Here is a 17,050-nt window from a genome sequence, read left to right as displayed (position 1 = left end):
ACTTGCCATCACACCCTGCAAAAGCTGCGTAAGCTGCAAAGAGCTCCACCTATTTTGGTAGCCTTAAATGAAAGCGACTGTCGTTTTCTGTCTTTTTGAGCTGTACAAAATATGTAAAAGATTTACAAATTTCGGCAAGAGCTTTGCTACGGCTTTGATGAATTGAGACGCTGAATATATAAAAATAAACGGTGAAAAGAACAGAATTTGTCAAACTTTTCGTGTATGAATTGGTATCAATAGACTGTTAAAACGGTATTTCTGTATGCCCTACGTCTTCCGACAGTGCTAAATATAAACTCAAACACGAAAAACCAGCGAATCTGTCCTGCTATTTCCACTATTCTAGTGTGATCTGCAAAAAGTGCTATCCATTTTGGTAGCCTTAAACAAAAACGACTATCGTTTTCTCTCTTTTTCAGCTGTACGAAATATCTAAAAAATTTACAAATTTCAGCAAGAGCTTTGCTATGACTATTATGAATTGAGATGCCGAATATTTAAAAATAAACGGAGAAAGGAACACAATTCGTCAAACTTTCCGTGATTCCATTTAATTGAAGCTCTGCATCTGGATCTGGGTTACTACCAAAGACTAAATTTGGTTTTGTTTGAGTTTATTTTAATGCCTATTTCCTCTCCTAATTCGTGAATACGATTAAGCGGAATTGAATTGAAATATTACTATGTCATCTTAAATATGTTTTATTAATTTGTTTATTACTTTTTTATTTTTAGGGAGGTCCTTTTACATGTTCAGTCTTCGACCCGAATGGGGTACAAGTGTCTGGAATAGAAGGAGCGCTGCCTCTGATTCCGCATGCCATTGAAGTCGATTGTAGAGGTGTTGGAGTACCAGGAGAAGTTGTAGCGGATATAGTACACGACAAGAAATCCGTTCATTGTCACGTGGAAAAAATAGACAATTTCCATTATAGGATACATTTTACGCCAAAAGATGCTGGAAAACACAGGGTAAGCACAAAATATTTTATTTATAAAGTGCTCTTTTGTTGAAACACTTGTGATGTTTTTCGATCTTAATGGATTATCGGATGATATGTGATTTGAGAGAACAAAAAGAAGCCATCGTGTTGGAATATTCATAATCTAAGTCAGGACTATTTGTCGAATACGAGAAAGCATTCGATACCATAAGCCATCAGAAAATGGTAAAAGCATTGACAGAATGTTCAAAAGACCATCGCTACACTAACATAATCATATATGCAGATGCAGACTAAAATGTCCGACGAAAATAACTGACGAAGAGAGGCAACAGGTTCACACAATTTATTGGTCTTTATCAGACAGCAACAGACAACGGGACTTCTTAGTGAAAAATCTTAAACCTATATATATATATATATATATATATATATATATATATATATATATATATATATATATATATATATACCGATTTTTATTCGCCACGCCCTTCCGGTAAGGATCTATGGAGGAATATCACCGAGCCGCAAGCCCTTATCTCTTGCCGTACTGCTCCACCATAGGCCGATCAGACACCAGCATATTCTAGTCTAAGCCGCAGAGTCATCTAGAATTTTAAACTGCTGCGTTAGCCTTTTTTTATTTTTCTGTACACCGAGCTGGGGCTCGAACCGACATCAACTGAACCATTCGACAGTGAAGCGAATAGGAATCGGTCGCCTAGCCCGCTTGGCTATCTGACCGACAAAATCTCAAAAAATCTTAAACCTACAGATTACAAATGCAGGTTTTATAGAAAATGAAAGAAGAGGTGGTAATGAAAAGGCTGGACGTCCAAGGATAGATGATGAAAGAAAGAATTTTGCAAGAATCCACATAGATTCTTTCCCTGTAATAAAATCTCATTACTGCCGAGTACGCGCACAAAGAACATATTTAGAGGGGGACTTAAACTTATCTGAAATGTATCGATTGTATTTGAAGCAGTGTACAGAAAATAATTGTCAGCCTGTTAAAAAGCATTTATATGAAAATATTTTCAATACTGAGTATAATATTTCGTTTTTTCAGCCAAAAAAAGATGCATGTTGTTTCTGTGAATATTTTAAAAAGAGAAGCTGAAAAACCAGAAAAACTTTGATACTACATTAATGCAAAGAACCAAAGTCGATTAGAAAAAGAAAATGATTAGATTAGATTGGATTAAAAATGTCTACTTTGTCAACTGCAGTATGTTGTTTTCACTTGCAAGCAGTTCAAGTTGTGACAGAAGTGATTTTTTTTTTATAAAATAAGGCTTGCCTGTTGTTTGCTAAAATATTTGAGGGATCATGTTACGGTAAAACATGTCATATTTTATTCAGATAAGTGCCCTTGTAATTAAAAGCATTACTCATAAGTTTTTTGTGGTATGACACACCCAAAACGAGGGCGATGCAATGCATGCTCTTATAGAACGTGAATAAAACGTACTCTGAAAGGGGGACCGCTGTATGTACCTTCACAACTAACACCTATAATAAATTTAAGTTTTTTGTGTTGTAAATCTCGTGTTTATTAAATAAACACGAGATTTCATGGATATTAAAGCTTTGGTAAAAAACACAGATAACTATATCAAAAATAACAGCGGAGAAGCACTTAAATGGAGTGGTGTGTATATTGTTCAAGTAGAAAAATCAGCTTCCTACACAATTTTCAGAATTTAAAAGTATAAATGTTGATCGGAGAACAAGAGGACAGCGAACAGACATTAACCTAAATCCTGCTTATAGCTATTCACCTTTAAAGGAAAAATACCTCATTTCCTTGTGCTTTTCTGGGTCGATCCAAAGAGCATATTGGGATTTTTATCACGGCCTTCCTGTAGCCTCCATAACGGTAGACGAAGAAAACATATCAGATTAATAAATTAAGGTTTTGTGGTATATCTAATAAATAGAGAACCATACGTTTTTTTTTGTTTTATTCAAACAAATCTCATACCTAATTTGAACTTTCAATGAAATATGAAAAATCTTTAGTTCCAAAGTGTAACAACTAGACAAATACCTTTAAATTACTTATTATATATGTATATATTTCTTTTTAATAATATCACAGTTTAGCTTAAAATATGTCGATTATTAATATATTAACAAAATAATAAAATTATCTGACACAAATATGTTTGTCCCTTTGGAGAAAAGTTTTTCCCTGTTTTCTTGCAACTAATGATTTCTGACTTGTTACACATTGGAACTGGTGTATCGATATATACATTATATATATACATTATATATATATATATATATATATATATATATATATATATATATATATATATATATATATATATATAATATTACTTTTAGGTTTACGTCTACTTTAATGGTTATGATGTAAAAGGATCGCCATTTATGATGAGAGTTGGTACACAAAAACGTTCCAAAATAAGTAGCAGTCCGACTTCTCCCTACAGAGCGAGCCCTACAAATAGATTTAATAGTCCTAGTCCCAATTTGTCAACGCCCACAAAAAATTCCAGTTACACTAGGTAAGAAATAACTTCCTATTGTCGTTGTGTTATTTTTTTTTATTTTTTTTTTGTCGGCGCAATATCCAGCACGATACTGAAAATAATCTATTCAGAAAGTATCTAGAAAGCAATCAATTCGTAACGTACTTTCGTAAAGAACATATTAAATCACTGTTTGATTATAATCTTTTTAAAATATTTTTACATTTTTTTAATTTTCTAGAGAGACCGATAGAGTTGGTAGAAAAATTTGACAATAAAATTATCAACAGATTTGCTTTAAAATGATTTTTATTTTTGATTTATTCTGATATCAAAATATGTATTATGGCTTATAAACCTACCAACATTTCATGTTTATTTGTTTATTTAATTATTTTTGTAGTTACAGGCAAAATGCTAGTCCACTGTTGGACGAAACTCATAAGTTTGCTCAAGATTACCACATGAAATCTGTATCTGAAAAAAGATTGCCATCTAGTTCGCCTATTTACCAGGACCGTACGCACAGTCCCAGTTATAATCAAAGAAACCACAGCCCCGTTTACAGGTAAATTATGAAATGTACAAACAAACAAAAGAAAATAATAATAACAAAGATAGGTAGACTTTTATAAGTAATTTTTTGTAGAATAAGTAATTTTATTTTGAAGTAAATATTGACGATCATACTGAAGCAAGTTAGAACGAAGATGAGGGACACTGAAACGATAAAATCCAAAGAGGAGTTAAACAAGGTTGTATGCTCTTATCATTATTATTTAAAGAGTCCCACCAGAGTTCAATTCTTTTGATACCGTACTTATCTGGGATGAGTGAATTTTCTTCTTAGAGGGAGTGTGAGCCGTATGGCTAAATCTGGATAGAAATGTAATACCATCCTCGAAGTGCAGAAGAAAGAACGACATTACCGCGGTATTTAAAAGGATAAGGACTTATGGATATAAGTGAGCAATTAGATAAACAGATTACTAATTAAAGAACTTACTTTTAGAGGCTGAGACATCTACTATACATCGCGCGATTTGCACAGTAGATGACACAACACCGATCAAACTGAGAAAACCAGAAATGCGCACAAAATATTTAACTAAGAACGAAAAAATGCGCATCTTAATGGGTAAAGCTCTGCATGGGCGATATCTAAATAAAGTCAGTCAAGACTATGTCGACAATACAGCGTCGAACTATTGGTTGACATCAGGAAAGATGTTCCCTGAAAAAGAAGGTTCATTACTTTTCATTCAGGATCAGATTATACCAACCAAAAATTACCTGAAATTTATCGTTAAACACCCTCAGATTCAAAACGACAAATGCCGATATGGATGTCAAGCCCAAGAAACCATTCAACATCTTACCAGGGGCTACCAAGCATTTACTGCAACTGAATATAAGGAACGACATGACTCAGTAGGGAAGATCCTTTATCAAGAGAAAGCTATTAAACTGGGACTACTCCAAACAAACCATCTCCTATATTACCAATACGTTCCTAAAACTATGCTTGAGAAGTACAACTACAAGCTATACTGCGATCGCACTGTGCTCACAGACCAAACAGTAGCACATAATAGACCAGATCTCGTACTAGTTAATAAACTATCGAGACAAAAAACAGTAATCGATATGGCGATACCTATAGTCGGTTCGCTATATTTACGCGGGTTTCGGATTAAAAATTTTATTGTAAGTACCCAGTTTTAATTACCTGCTCTTTGGGGAAATATCAACTGGTCAAATGAAATGAAAAATAATCCATAACTTTTTTTAATTAAATAATAATGGAAAATCTTTTATATAATTGACAGTATAATAAGGAGAATTACTTCATTAATGGAGTCTAATGTGGCTAATATAAACCTAATAATAATTTTATATTACACTTCACACAGAAAATATGGTCTATGTATATTTGTTCCATGGAAAGAATTTCTAATGAAAAATAAAAAAATTTAACTTGCCAACAAAAATGAAAATCAGTCATTATCATCAAAAATATCATAATCGTCATCATCATCACTGTCATCACCATTAATTGTTATTACGATTGGACTTATTTCGTTTATTTTATTTTTACGAGTCCACCAATCTTCCATTAGTTGCTCGCACTTGAATATACAGTTGCACCACACTTCTGGAGTTACAATTGAAAGTGCCTTTAGCCAAGTTTCCCGAACTGCGTCGTCGCTATAACCGTTAGGCCCAATATGGTTGTCATAATATTGTTTTGCTATTCCCCATATATATTCGATGGGATTAAACTGGCAATGATACGGTGGCAGACGTAAAACTTGATGACCGTAACTTTCAATAATCTGATCCACAACAAAAGGTTTTTGGTTTTGCGTGGATATTTGCCAAGCGTAATAATTCTGATTTTAAAATATGTTGTGTAAATGGTATATGTTCCTTTGTCAACCATTCTTTAATTTTATTAACAGTCCAAGAATTCGTTGGACTTTTGTTTAATACTTCAGAATGGTAAGGTGCATTGTCTAAAATAATTACGCTGGGCTCACTTAAACCTGGAAGAAGTTTTTCATGTAACCATTTTACAAACATTTCTGTGTTCATATTATCGTGATAGTCACTTGATTTTGATTTAGATGAAAATATTAAATCAGCACCTTCTATAAAACCCGATTTCCCTCCTGCATGTAAAATTATGTGTCGCTTTCCTTCTCCATCAGTATGTTTGATAGACTTTACGTTATCATCTTGCCATATTCTCTTGGTTGCACCCCTAGAAAATATCCATGTTTCGTCTAAATATATAAAATTTGCCCTTTCTTCTTTTAATTTAGAATATTTTCTTAGAAAGTTAATTCTTTTATGCACAACAGAACTTCTTTCACAAAGGGCTTTTCTGTTATCCTCCTTTTGAAATTTGAAACCCAAATTATGTATCACTTGCCATAGACTTATTCTACCAATTTCGTCAAATTTTCAATCTTTTAATTCCGAGAGAATTGTATTTAAGGTCACATGTTCCTTGTTGGCTCGCATTCGATAAATGGTATCACGAATTTAAAATTTTTTTCCATCTGGAATATCTTTCGTTTTCAATGATAGGCGAGTTTTTCGGTGATCTTCTTTCGGCCATTCATTATTGCGATTTTGTAATACTCCTCTTAGTTTGGTTTCACTAATTCCTAGAGCATCACATACGCGTTGCTGAACAGACATTACCGATTTTAAAGGACCGCCATTTTCTTTTTCATCCGTAAAATACTTATGTACACTACAAATTAGACTATCTACATCTAACACACGTCTAGGCATTTTTAAATATTTCCACCAAACATACAATGTCAACACTGGCAAAGAATCAATTCAACTGCAATATTGTAACAAATTTAAACCTACCCTAATGTTATTTTAATGTATTTTAAAATATGACCATTAATGCAGTTTTTACCTAATTTATTTTTACTCCTAATTACTAATTTTTTAACCTTTTACTAATTTTTACCTCCTAGAAAACATCAAAAAGCTGGGTCTAAATGAACATCTCTATAAGACGATGCTGAAAGCTGTACTACTCTCGACGTCCAGATGCGTACGAAAATTTTTGGGAGATATACCGACGTATCAAGTCACCTAGGACTCGATAACATGGAAAGAGTCCCACCAGAGCTCAATCCTTTTGATACCGTAGGTATCTAGGATGAGTGAATTTTCCCCTTAGAGGGAGTGTGAGCCGTATGGCTAAATCTAAAAAATAGAAATATACAAACTGAATGTTTCTTATCTTAGGGCATACATTTTTTTAAAATTCAGAATACGGTTATACCGAAGAATACTATATCACGAAGTGATAGTCACCAGTTAGGAAATACCAAAAAGAATGACCAAGGAAATCTAATCTAGGTCTATAGTTGTAAAACTAGTAGATTCCTTTCGGTCATCCCATCATGTCGTTTTCGGGCATCCCCTTCTTTTTCTCTGCATTGATCTTCACTCCATCACTTTCTTTGGTCACCTGTCTCCATTCATACGGCTTACATGCCCTTTCTCATCTCAAATTCTTGGCATCAATGGTGTCAATTATTATTGTATCGATACCCATTCTGGTCCGTATCTCCATCCAATTATCCTATCGTTCTACAGCCTAATTCTTGCCGTGACCCCTCGGCAAACATCTTCATTTATTAGGCTGTGTAGTTATTCTCCTCCACGATCGACTGCCAAGGAGACTACTGGTATCCTCATCCACATCATCCTCCCAGAGCTTTCTCAATCTTCCATTAGCCCCTGCATTTTGGAAAGATAATGCTATAGTTGCGGCACTTTCTCCTGTCACCTTTTTCATGGATATTTGATAATAAGGCTGTTTTCCATTCGGGTGGCAATTCTTCACCTTTCTCAAAAAGCAATTAAACACAAAACCGAGTAGCAAGTCAGGTCCATACTTTAAATGTTCAATGGAACATGTAGGACACTTGGAGGTCCAGATGCTCGTCCATTTTTTATTGTCATTAAGATTTTCTTCAGATCAGTGGATATTATTGAGATTTTTCTTATAAAAGATATCTTTGATTGGAACGATTGGTCAATATTTTCAGTAAGAATTTTTGGACAATTTTCAATCAATATATTTTGATAATAATCTTTTCAATCTTTTAGCGGCATTGAGCTGATATGAAATTTTTCTTTTCTACCGTTTTTAGGACAATCTTTAATATTTGCATGAAATATTCACAATATGTAACATTCAAATTTATATAGGGAGACTTATGGCTTGTTTATTAAGAATATTTTTTTAGAACCGCTAGTCCAAATTTTCATCCACCTAGTCCTAGTTATCGTCCCAACAGCCCACCCATACAGGGACGAGACAGTCCGGACTTCATTACTAGTCGAAAACTAAACGAAAAGAGGTACGACTTCACCAACAAGATGTCGTCAATGAGGCTCGATGATTCTAGAAGTCCTAGTTACTTAGAAAGGTAAGCAAAGTTTCCGTTATTTAGATCGTTAGGCAATGAATAAATGACTCATGAGTCAATTAAATACAAATAGCAAAAATTTCCAAGCAATGGCTTACAGTACAGACCATAGGATAAATATGATCACTTTCGTAGTAGTGGCGTTGGAGATGATAGTAAACCGATCAAACCATAGATATATATATATATATATATATATATATATAATACCTAGAGTGCTTGTTGCAATCGAAAACCGTTCCCCCAGTGGAACAGTGGAACAGAGAAAAAGATGCGAGCTGTAATTGCATCTCTTTCTAAGTCCGACATCAAAGACAATACAACGTTGCTACCTCTCCTATTACGTCAAACGTATTGGTTATATTTAAATTGCCACCCCACTTTTCTTTGAAGATTGTTTGGTATTGGAAAGATCACATGGTCGATAAACGCCGTCCATTAAAAAGACATCCAAGTACTGCTCTCATCTTTTTTCTCTTTCGTACTAGGGGAACAGATCAAATCATTCCCTTCATTGTCTAACCTAACCTAACCATAACACAAGCCTATTGACATTTGCTATGGTTTTTACATTTTCTCGATAGATTTGGTAAAATTCGTAAAAGAAAATATGTATGTGAATACTAAATTTCACAGTAAATAATCTATATCTAATTTGTAGGTCCAGTCCAGACGTAGGCTTCACTTCCACCTCTAGATATGATAAAAGAGTAAGTGAAAATCGAGTATTTACAAACTCATCATCGAATGGTGTAGACACAACTCCAATAATTAAAGTTTCATCACTCAATGACCAATCTTCCTCGAGAAGAGATTCCTGGGACGCCATAGCAAAAACCAAAAATATTTTGTCGGACAGAAGTTTGGAATCTTTGGCTAATTTGACTGAATCACAGCTGGATACGGAAATAAGAAGAAGAAAAGCTGAAGAACATTCTAAATTTGTATTAAAAGAGCAGAGCTATCAGACGAACTATAATGAGAACTATTCTTCAAAGAAATACAGCGATAGTTTCGGAAGAAATTCGCCAGTATACAGTAGGATAAGGAAAGAGGGAGGTGCTTCGTCGGTTAAAGTTCAGCCTGTTCCCGATGGGGTGCTAGGTCAACCAGTAGAATTTGAAAGTAAGTTATTTTAAGTCATTCGATAGATTTTTGAAAAATATTGAACACATTATTTTATGTTTTTCGATCCGATGTAAATTTCGTGAAATATTCGACCATCCCGCTTGTTTTGACGCACTCGGCATAATATAACATTATTTTTATATAATATTGGTACTGTTGTTTAAATACAATAATCTCAACCGTTTTCGAGAAAAACACAATTGAACAGTTAAAAGTATCGTAAACATATTTCCAATAAAAATAATAAACAAACCTGTAACGTTTCTATTTCGACGATACATCAAAATTAAAAATAATATAAATTACACATCTAGACATTTCCTAATTATTTTGATATAAAAACATATTATTCTGCCTTCTTATAAAATTAGCAGCATTTTTAATTTTCTAGAGTTTACGTCTGGAATTAATTTCATTTTGCATAAACTAAGGACTTCATATGTCCCCAAAAATAAAAATCAAGTAGATTATACTAAGGATTTCCTCTGTCAACAATCGCTGAGGAAATGCGTCATTTTGATGATTTCTAACAGCTAATGGGAAATGAGGTGGAACTCCATCCTGCAATAACCACTTCATACGTTCAGTGACAACTTATCCAAAATATAACTAAGAATATTTTGCAAAAAATTAAATGATAATCTCCATTTAAATTTGGAGAAAGAACACATGGCTCTAGTAGTTTATCGTGTATAATGTCACACCAAATTTTCAGTTTAAACTCTTTCTGAAAATATCAGTTTTCAATATCATACGGGTTTAGTTCCTCATAGTAATGATTGTTTCGTCAATTAAAAATCCCTCTCCTAGTAAATATTTCTTCATGGCGAACATAATATTCTTAATAAAATAAGCTGTAGCCTTTATAGGAGATCAAAGTTCTTCCTATACCAATTATGTGAAATTATGATTCTTCTGAAAAATTAGTAAAGATATTAAGCAAAAATCCTAACATAAAATAACGACACTTGGTCGGTTTCTTTAAGTCACTACTACTACTATCGGTTTACAGCGTTCTCCGACGCCTTCCGACTCCTAACCGCCATTCTTCTCTATTCAGCCATAGGCCTGGAGGGATTTCTCTTTCCTCTAGTTCTTTTTCAATTCCCTCTCTCCAGCTCTTTCTCGGCCTTCCTCTTTTTCTTCTCCCTTGTGGTGTCCACGTCAAAATCTGTTTTGGAATCCTGTCATCTGGCATTCTCTGTACATGGCCGTAACATATTAACTGTTTTGTTTTTATGTCATCAACTATTGTATGCTTGACTCCCATCATTTCACGTATTCTCTCATTTGGTATCCGATCTCTTCTTGATTTTCCTGCTGCTCTTCTCCAGAAGTCCATTTCTGTTGCTAGTAACAGTTTCTCTGTTCTTTGTTTCATTTGCCAAACTTCGCTGCCATATGTGATTACACTTTTAAGTATGGTGTTGTATATGAGTTGTTTGTTCGCTTTAGATATTGTTTGGTCCCACAGAATTCCGTTCATCATGGATATGGCTTTTCTACCCTGTATGTTTCTGTCTTTTATAGCAGCATCGAGTGTTCCATCTTGAGTTATCTTCATACCCAGGTACTTGTATTCATCACAGTTTCTAATTTCTACCCCATCGTCTAATATAATGGACTGTTTTGTCCCTCCAATACACATGGCTTCAGTTTTCTTAATGTTCGAGACCCCATTTGTTATATTCTTCTATAAGCTTCCGAGTCATGTAACTCAAGTCGTCATGATCCTGAGCAATCAGTATTTGGTCATCAGCGAAACATAAGGTGTACAGTGTAGTCTCGTCATTGAGAGGAATTCCCATGCCATTACATTTTCTTTTCCACAGCTTGAGTGCTTGTTCCAGATAAATTTTGAAAAGGGTAGGCGAAATACAGCAACCCTGCTTTAGTCCTTTCGTGACCTTAAATCCTTCAGATATCCTTGATCCAGTTTTAATTTTTGCAGTCGTTCCATTATACAGACTTTGGACTGCTTTGATAAGACCATGCTTAATGTTGGTTTGCTGTAGGGGTGACCATAGTTTACTTAGGGGTAAACTGTATATGCTTTTTGTAAGTCTACGTACATCAGGTGAACTTCTTTATTGACGGCTGTTTTTTTTCAATAACTTGCGTAATAGAGTACAGGTGGTCTACTGTGGATCGCCCAGCTCTAAAACCAGCTTGTTCCTCTGTTCTTTAAGGCATTGAAAATATATTAATATACATGTCGCAGTCAGATGGTTAAATTAGCCGTTCAATTAAACAGCTATATACAGCATTACCACTATAATTAAGCGAAATCGCCTGCAGTGGGCAGGACATGTAGCCCCTTTCCCTGAATCGAACATGATAAAAAATATTCTGCGCAACCCGTGGGAATGAGAAGACGGGGTAAACCAAAGCTGAAGTGGATGGACGGGGTAACATAAGATGCTGAGAAGATCGGCGTCGGCAACTAGAAAATGCAAGCAAGGGACAGAACAGAATGGCGTAGAAAGCTTGAGAAGGTCGAGGCCCTCTAAGGGCTGTAGCTCAAGATGATGATGATGATTAAACAGCTAGCCCTTTGATTGAATAACGCCATTTTTTAATCACACGACTATTTATCTTGTCGACATTTTATGCAATTAAAAAGTTCAACGACATGACTGATTCGCCATATTTATCATTGACGTAATTTGTTTCTTGACCACCGCGCCGCTAGTAGCACCAGTTAACTGGTTGAAAAATAGTCGTTTGATTGGAACGACTAGCTATTAAGTCGAATCTTTTTGATAACATTCAACAGTGATTCAACACATTGTTTACAATATGGTGCCAACCACTGCTGTTCTTGTTTGTTCCTCAAATCTAGGTTACTCTAGATTATAGTTACTCTACAAATTATAATTCTAATGACATTGACGAAGAATCTAGTCACTTAAAGGGGACTGAGTACATTGAACCAATTTGTGTCACATGTCAGAATCCTACCACTAGCGCCCATATCTGTAAGTGTTGCAATAATCCTGTTCATGTCACATGTGGATTGTCTGTAGTAGGAGGGGAAGGTTTTGGTTCCACAGTACTGTGTTTTAGATGCAAAACGGAAGAAAACATACTAGGTATTTCAGAGAAATGAAATTTCAGAAAACTGACACCTCTACTTATTGGCAGTAGTGTCTTGATAAGTGTACCGAAAGTGCATCGTGGACATTTGGCCACCAAAGTTATCAAAGGAAAAATTGTGGATTTTAAAAATGGAGTTTATAGAACTATTAAAAATTGGTTAGTGCGACAAGAATTGCACTCGTCAAAGAAAAGCTAGATTCAAAGTTTGGGTGCAAGGTTTTTAAAAATGCTCGTATAAACCAGCACAAAAACAAAGCCGTTCCATGAGATGTGCTTGCTTAAAAAAAAGTTCTTAGCAGTTTAAGTTGTGTCAATAATGATTTAAATGTAACATGAAAATCTCATCTTTCAAGTAAATAACATCATAAGTAAGACATCATAACGCGTTGTTCAATCAAATGAAAGGGCTAATCGTGCAACTAGATGACTATTTCAATCATCTGTTTGATTACTTGATTGATCGTCGTCTAACTGACCTGCAAAACGTTATCTTCGTGGTCGTCAGTCACTCGGCTAATCGATATGCAGACATGTGATGGAATGGTGTGTAATCAAAGGGCTAGCTGTTCTATCATCATCATCATCAGTGGCATTACAGCTCGTTATGAGTCAAAGCCTTCTTCAGAACAATCTTCCATTCGCCCCTGTCTCTGGGGCGAGATGGATTTTAGATCTTCCTCTATGTTATCTTGATACCTAAGTTTTGGTCTTCCTCTGGCTCGTCTTCCCACTGGTCCTCTTCGGTTGAAAATTTTTTTGATCGTTGCATCTTCATCTCGCCTAATTACATGTCCTACCCATCGAAGGCGTGCTAATTTAATATATTTTACAACGTCAGGTTCCCCAAAACTTCTATATAACTCCTAGCTGTTCTATAGAAAGACTAATTTAATCATCTGGCTGCGACATACACAATCAATTAAATCTTTGACTTATTCCAGTTGATGGCAGTGGAGCAGGATCGGGAGACTTGGAAATCTTAGTTGAAGGTGGTCGTGTGACTTCCAGTGTAAAGAGTTTAGGTGGCCAAAGGTTTAGAGCTGCCTTTACTCCTCATCAAGCCCTACCCCATAGAGTAGATATCAGATTTAATGGGGAGACAGTACCAGGTAAGTGGAAAGTTTTTACAAAATACTTGAGCTCTTTTATATTATTAAAATCTTTTTTATTAAGTATATTTTGTATAGTGGAGATAAATATATATATGAGGAATGCTACTTAAATTTTGAGATATGACAACACCGTATGTAATACACCGATTTTTGTATTACGTACCTCGGTAAAAGTTATTTGAAAATTTGTATAAAATACATATAAACGTATATTGATCTTCATGAAGATTATTTATTGTTGATTTTTATTCGTCCTAAAATTTATGTAGCATTTCTCGTAATACAGAAGCTCAAGGTTTTGAGTAAGTCAAATTTTTACTCTACAAACTTTAACAAAACATATATGTAAATAATTTAACTGCAACACATTGACAAAAAAGAAGACTAGTTCAAAATACACGAAAAAACACAAGCAAATAATATCGGTTTTTAAGACCAGTGTTTGTAATTATGCATTGTTTTAGAGGTTTATAGATCATAATCTAGAATTATTTCCTCCCAAAGTTTCCTCTGTAACTGCGGCAGACTATTTACGTCAATATAGTAAAAGTTTTAACTCTCTGTGCACAATAACAAGTGCAAATTGTATTGTAATTTTTGATGTACCTGGGGAAAGACGTTTAGAAGCTTCTAAACAATATAGATTTGTACAGTCCAATATAGCAACAGTACGACTAAATTAAAAGCCCTTAAGTCAATTTAGAACAGAGGGAGGGGTTAGACAAGAATACGTTTTTTCATCTGACTTAATCAAGATTTATGGTGAACATGTCATCAGGATGGCTTTACGCGTAGAAGGATGGGTCGATGGAGTAACGGTGGCTAGTAAAAAAATCTCCAATTTAACAATTGCTGATGACACTACACTTACTTAGCAGCAAATGCACAGAAAATCGTAGATCTCCTTCAAAGATTTCAGTTGAAAAGCATTAAAATTAGTTTTAAAATTAATAAAGAAAAAAACACTATTCAGCTGAGTAACCACTTGCAGAAATGCCAAGTAGTAGATAGATTCAATGAGGCGATTTTGGCCTGTTCCATTGCGGCCTTTTCAGTTCTATTGTGGTGCTCTATTGGCCAATAGTTTGGCTCTACAGACGCATTGGTATGGCAAAAACGCGACGAATCACGTGACCAAAGTTTGGAAAGAGATCGATCTCTCAAAAATCAAAATGATATTGGTGAATGCACTTGTATTCTCAATATTTCTATAAGGGTCAGAAGCTTGGACTCTTAAACGCACAAAAGGATGCTAAAAAATTGATGCATTTGTGATGTAGTGTTGGAGAAGAATGTTGCGCATACCTTGGGCAACTCATCGGACAAACGTTTCCATTCTTAATCAACTTATTAAAGACGACATTAAAAAAGACCGACCACAACATACCTACAGCGAATTAATTCTACTGTTCTTTGGTCACGTGGTTCTCAGAGGTGACGAACATTTAGACATTAATTGATTCTGGAAAAGTTCCGGGGAGAAGACCAACAGGACGGTCACCAACCAGATGGTTTGATCAAATTCAGAACACAATGAGTCACGCACGATCCTCAGTAATGGGAAAAACGACAAGAGAGAGATTAGTATATGAGTGTAGAAATGAAGTTTTTTGAAGGCGTTTTCGTTAGTATGAAACATCTATCAATGCAATCTGTTATTCCCTATTTTTTCTATATTGTATAAAAACCGATGATGATATACTAAAGAATGTACTCCAGGACAGCGGCGGCCGGCCAGGTGAAGTAGGTGAAGGTGAGGTTCACCAAAAAAATATAATTAAATTGAGACAAATAAATAAAAAATGAAAACAACATTATTATATCTAAATTCTGAAATCAATTATTTATTCTCTTTTAATTAATCTAAAAATTAAAAAAGACAACTAGCTTTATTAGCGGTACGTACTTGACGGCCAAGTCCTGACCTGTGTCACTAGCCGTGTATAATAGGATTCAGGAAGAGGTGAATATAATTTTTGAAATGCAAAATCCATCTGCATCAGCGTTCACGGTTGCCATGGCAACGTGACATCAGCCTATCCTTAGTGATAGCTGAGAAAACTGGTACGTGCAGTTCCGCTTAAAAATATATTATTCGTCTTCACCCACTGTTGGATGTGTATTTGGTATTCCTATTTTTTGGAAATTTCTCTAAGCGACAATATTTTGAAATTTAGTCCATTATATAGATATTTTTATATAGTATAGTATATAGTATAGTATTTATTAGTTTAGTTTAGTCACAATATTAATTTTATTTGTTTAGTGCACTTTATTAATACATTTCTGTGTGGTTTGTTTTGGATTTCGGATATAAAGTGTTCTCGTGGATTTCGTTTGGACAAAAATATTTTTAGACTTCTTCTTCTTCTTCCTATGCCGTCTCCATTAACGGAGATTGGCGACCACATTTCTAAAAATTTCTCTGTCTTTTGCAACGTGGAATAAATCGTCTACAGTCATGTTTGTCCAGTCTCAAATATTTCGCTGCCATGATTTCCTCTTTCTACCTATTCCCTTTTTGCCATCGACTCTACCCTGCATGATTACCTGCAGAAGACTATATTAAATGGTGGCTAAATTAATGATTTGGTGTGTAATATATTAGAGACTCCATTTAGGCATTGGAAAAATGCAGATAAAAGGGATGTTCTTTTACATTGTCGACCAACCAGTATTTTAAACATCTGCGTCTGATCCAGGGTGGTCGGCTGCAATCAGCATCTGACTTAGAGTGGGCGGCTGAATCGAAACTCACCAACCCCAGTCGTGGTGTTTTAATCGCCAAAAAACCCTCAATGAAATGTCGAGGTTCAGAACTAAAATACCCCAGGCAAGCAGAACTGAACAAGAAAAACTGTTTTCAAGTTATTAGGGCCATAAACTCTAAACATTTTTTTTAACGAATTTTTTATGAGATTTGGGAGCGAAGTAGGTACCAAAACTCCTTTTGGCTCCGGCAAGCTTTCCTCATCTTCACTACTTTTTTAGGCAACGAGCCGCCGCTGCTCCAGGAGTACTTGGAAATGCCCACTATTTTTCTCCAATTGTTTCTACCTATGAAAGTTATCCACCAATATGCATTACATACTCTTTACAGATCATCACTACACGCCTCTAATCATTTTTTTGTGGTAACCGCCTTCTTCTGTTTAACTTTTTAGTAATGTGTTTTAATCCATCTTTCTTTTATCAATTTTTCCACGCATCTTAACCAGCGTAGTTTTTTTAATTTACCGATCTTATATAATAATATATAATTCCTTAATTTTGATGTTTTTCTGCAGCTC

The 17,050-nt window shown here is 34.9% G+C and overlaps 1 protein-coding gene across 3 annotated transcripts in view; it reads left to right on the top strand.

The window, feature by feature from the left end:
* The window catches only part of jbug (filamin-type immunoglobulin domains fbug), a 145,641-nt gene that overhangs the window by 54,126 nt on the left and 74,465 nt on the right, over positions 1–17,050 (top strand). For all 3 annotated transcript variants that reach the window (XM_072520889.1, XM_072520888.1, XM_072520893.1), the window contains exons 10-15: positions 739–975; positions 3,306–3,487; positions 3,855–4,019; positions 8,239–8,421; positions 9,083–9,546; positions 13,590–13,757. In XM_072520889.1, coding sequence (XP_072376990.1) covers positions 739–975; positions 3,306–3,487; positions 3,855–4,019; positions 8,239–8,421; positions 9,083–9,546; positions 13,590–13,757 — 1,399 coding nt within the window. The remainder of the gene's footprint in view (positions 1–738; positions 976–3,305; positions 3,488–3,854; positions 4,020–8,238; positions 8,422–9,082; positions 9,547–13,589; positions 13,758–17,050) is intronic.

This window comes from Diabrotica undecimpunctata, chromosome 1 (assembly GCF_040954645.1).
Source record: "Diabrotica undecimpunctata isolate CICGRU chromosome 1, icDiaUnde3, whole genome shotgun sequence".
Lineage (NCBI taxonomy): Eukaryota > Metazoa > Arthropoda > Insecta > Coleoptera > Chrysomelidae > Diabrotica > Diabrotica undecimpunctata.
Note: the sequence above shows the minus strand (reverse complement) of the source record. Positions and strands in the feature narration are given on the sequence as shown.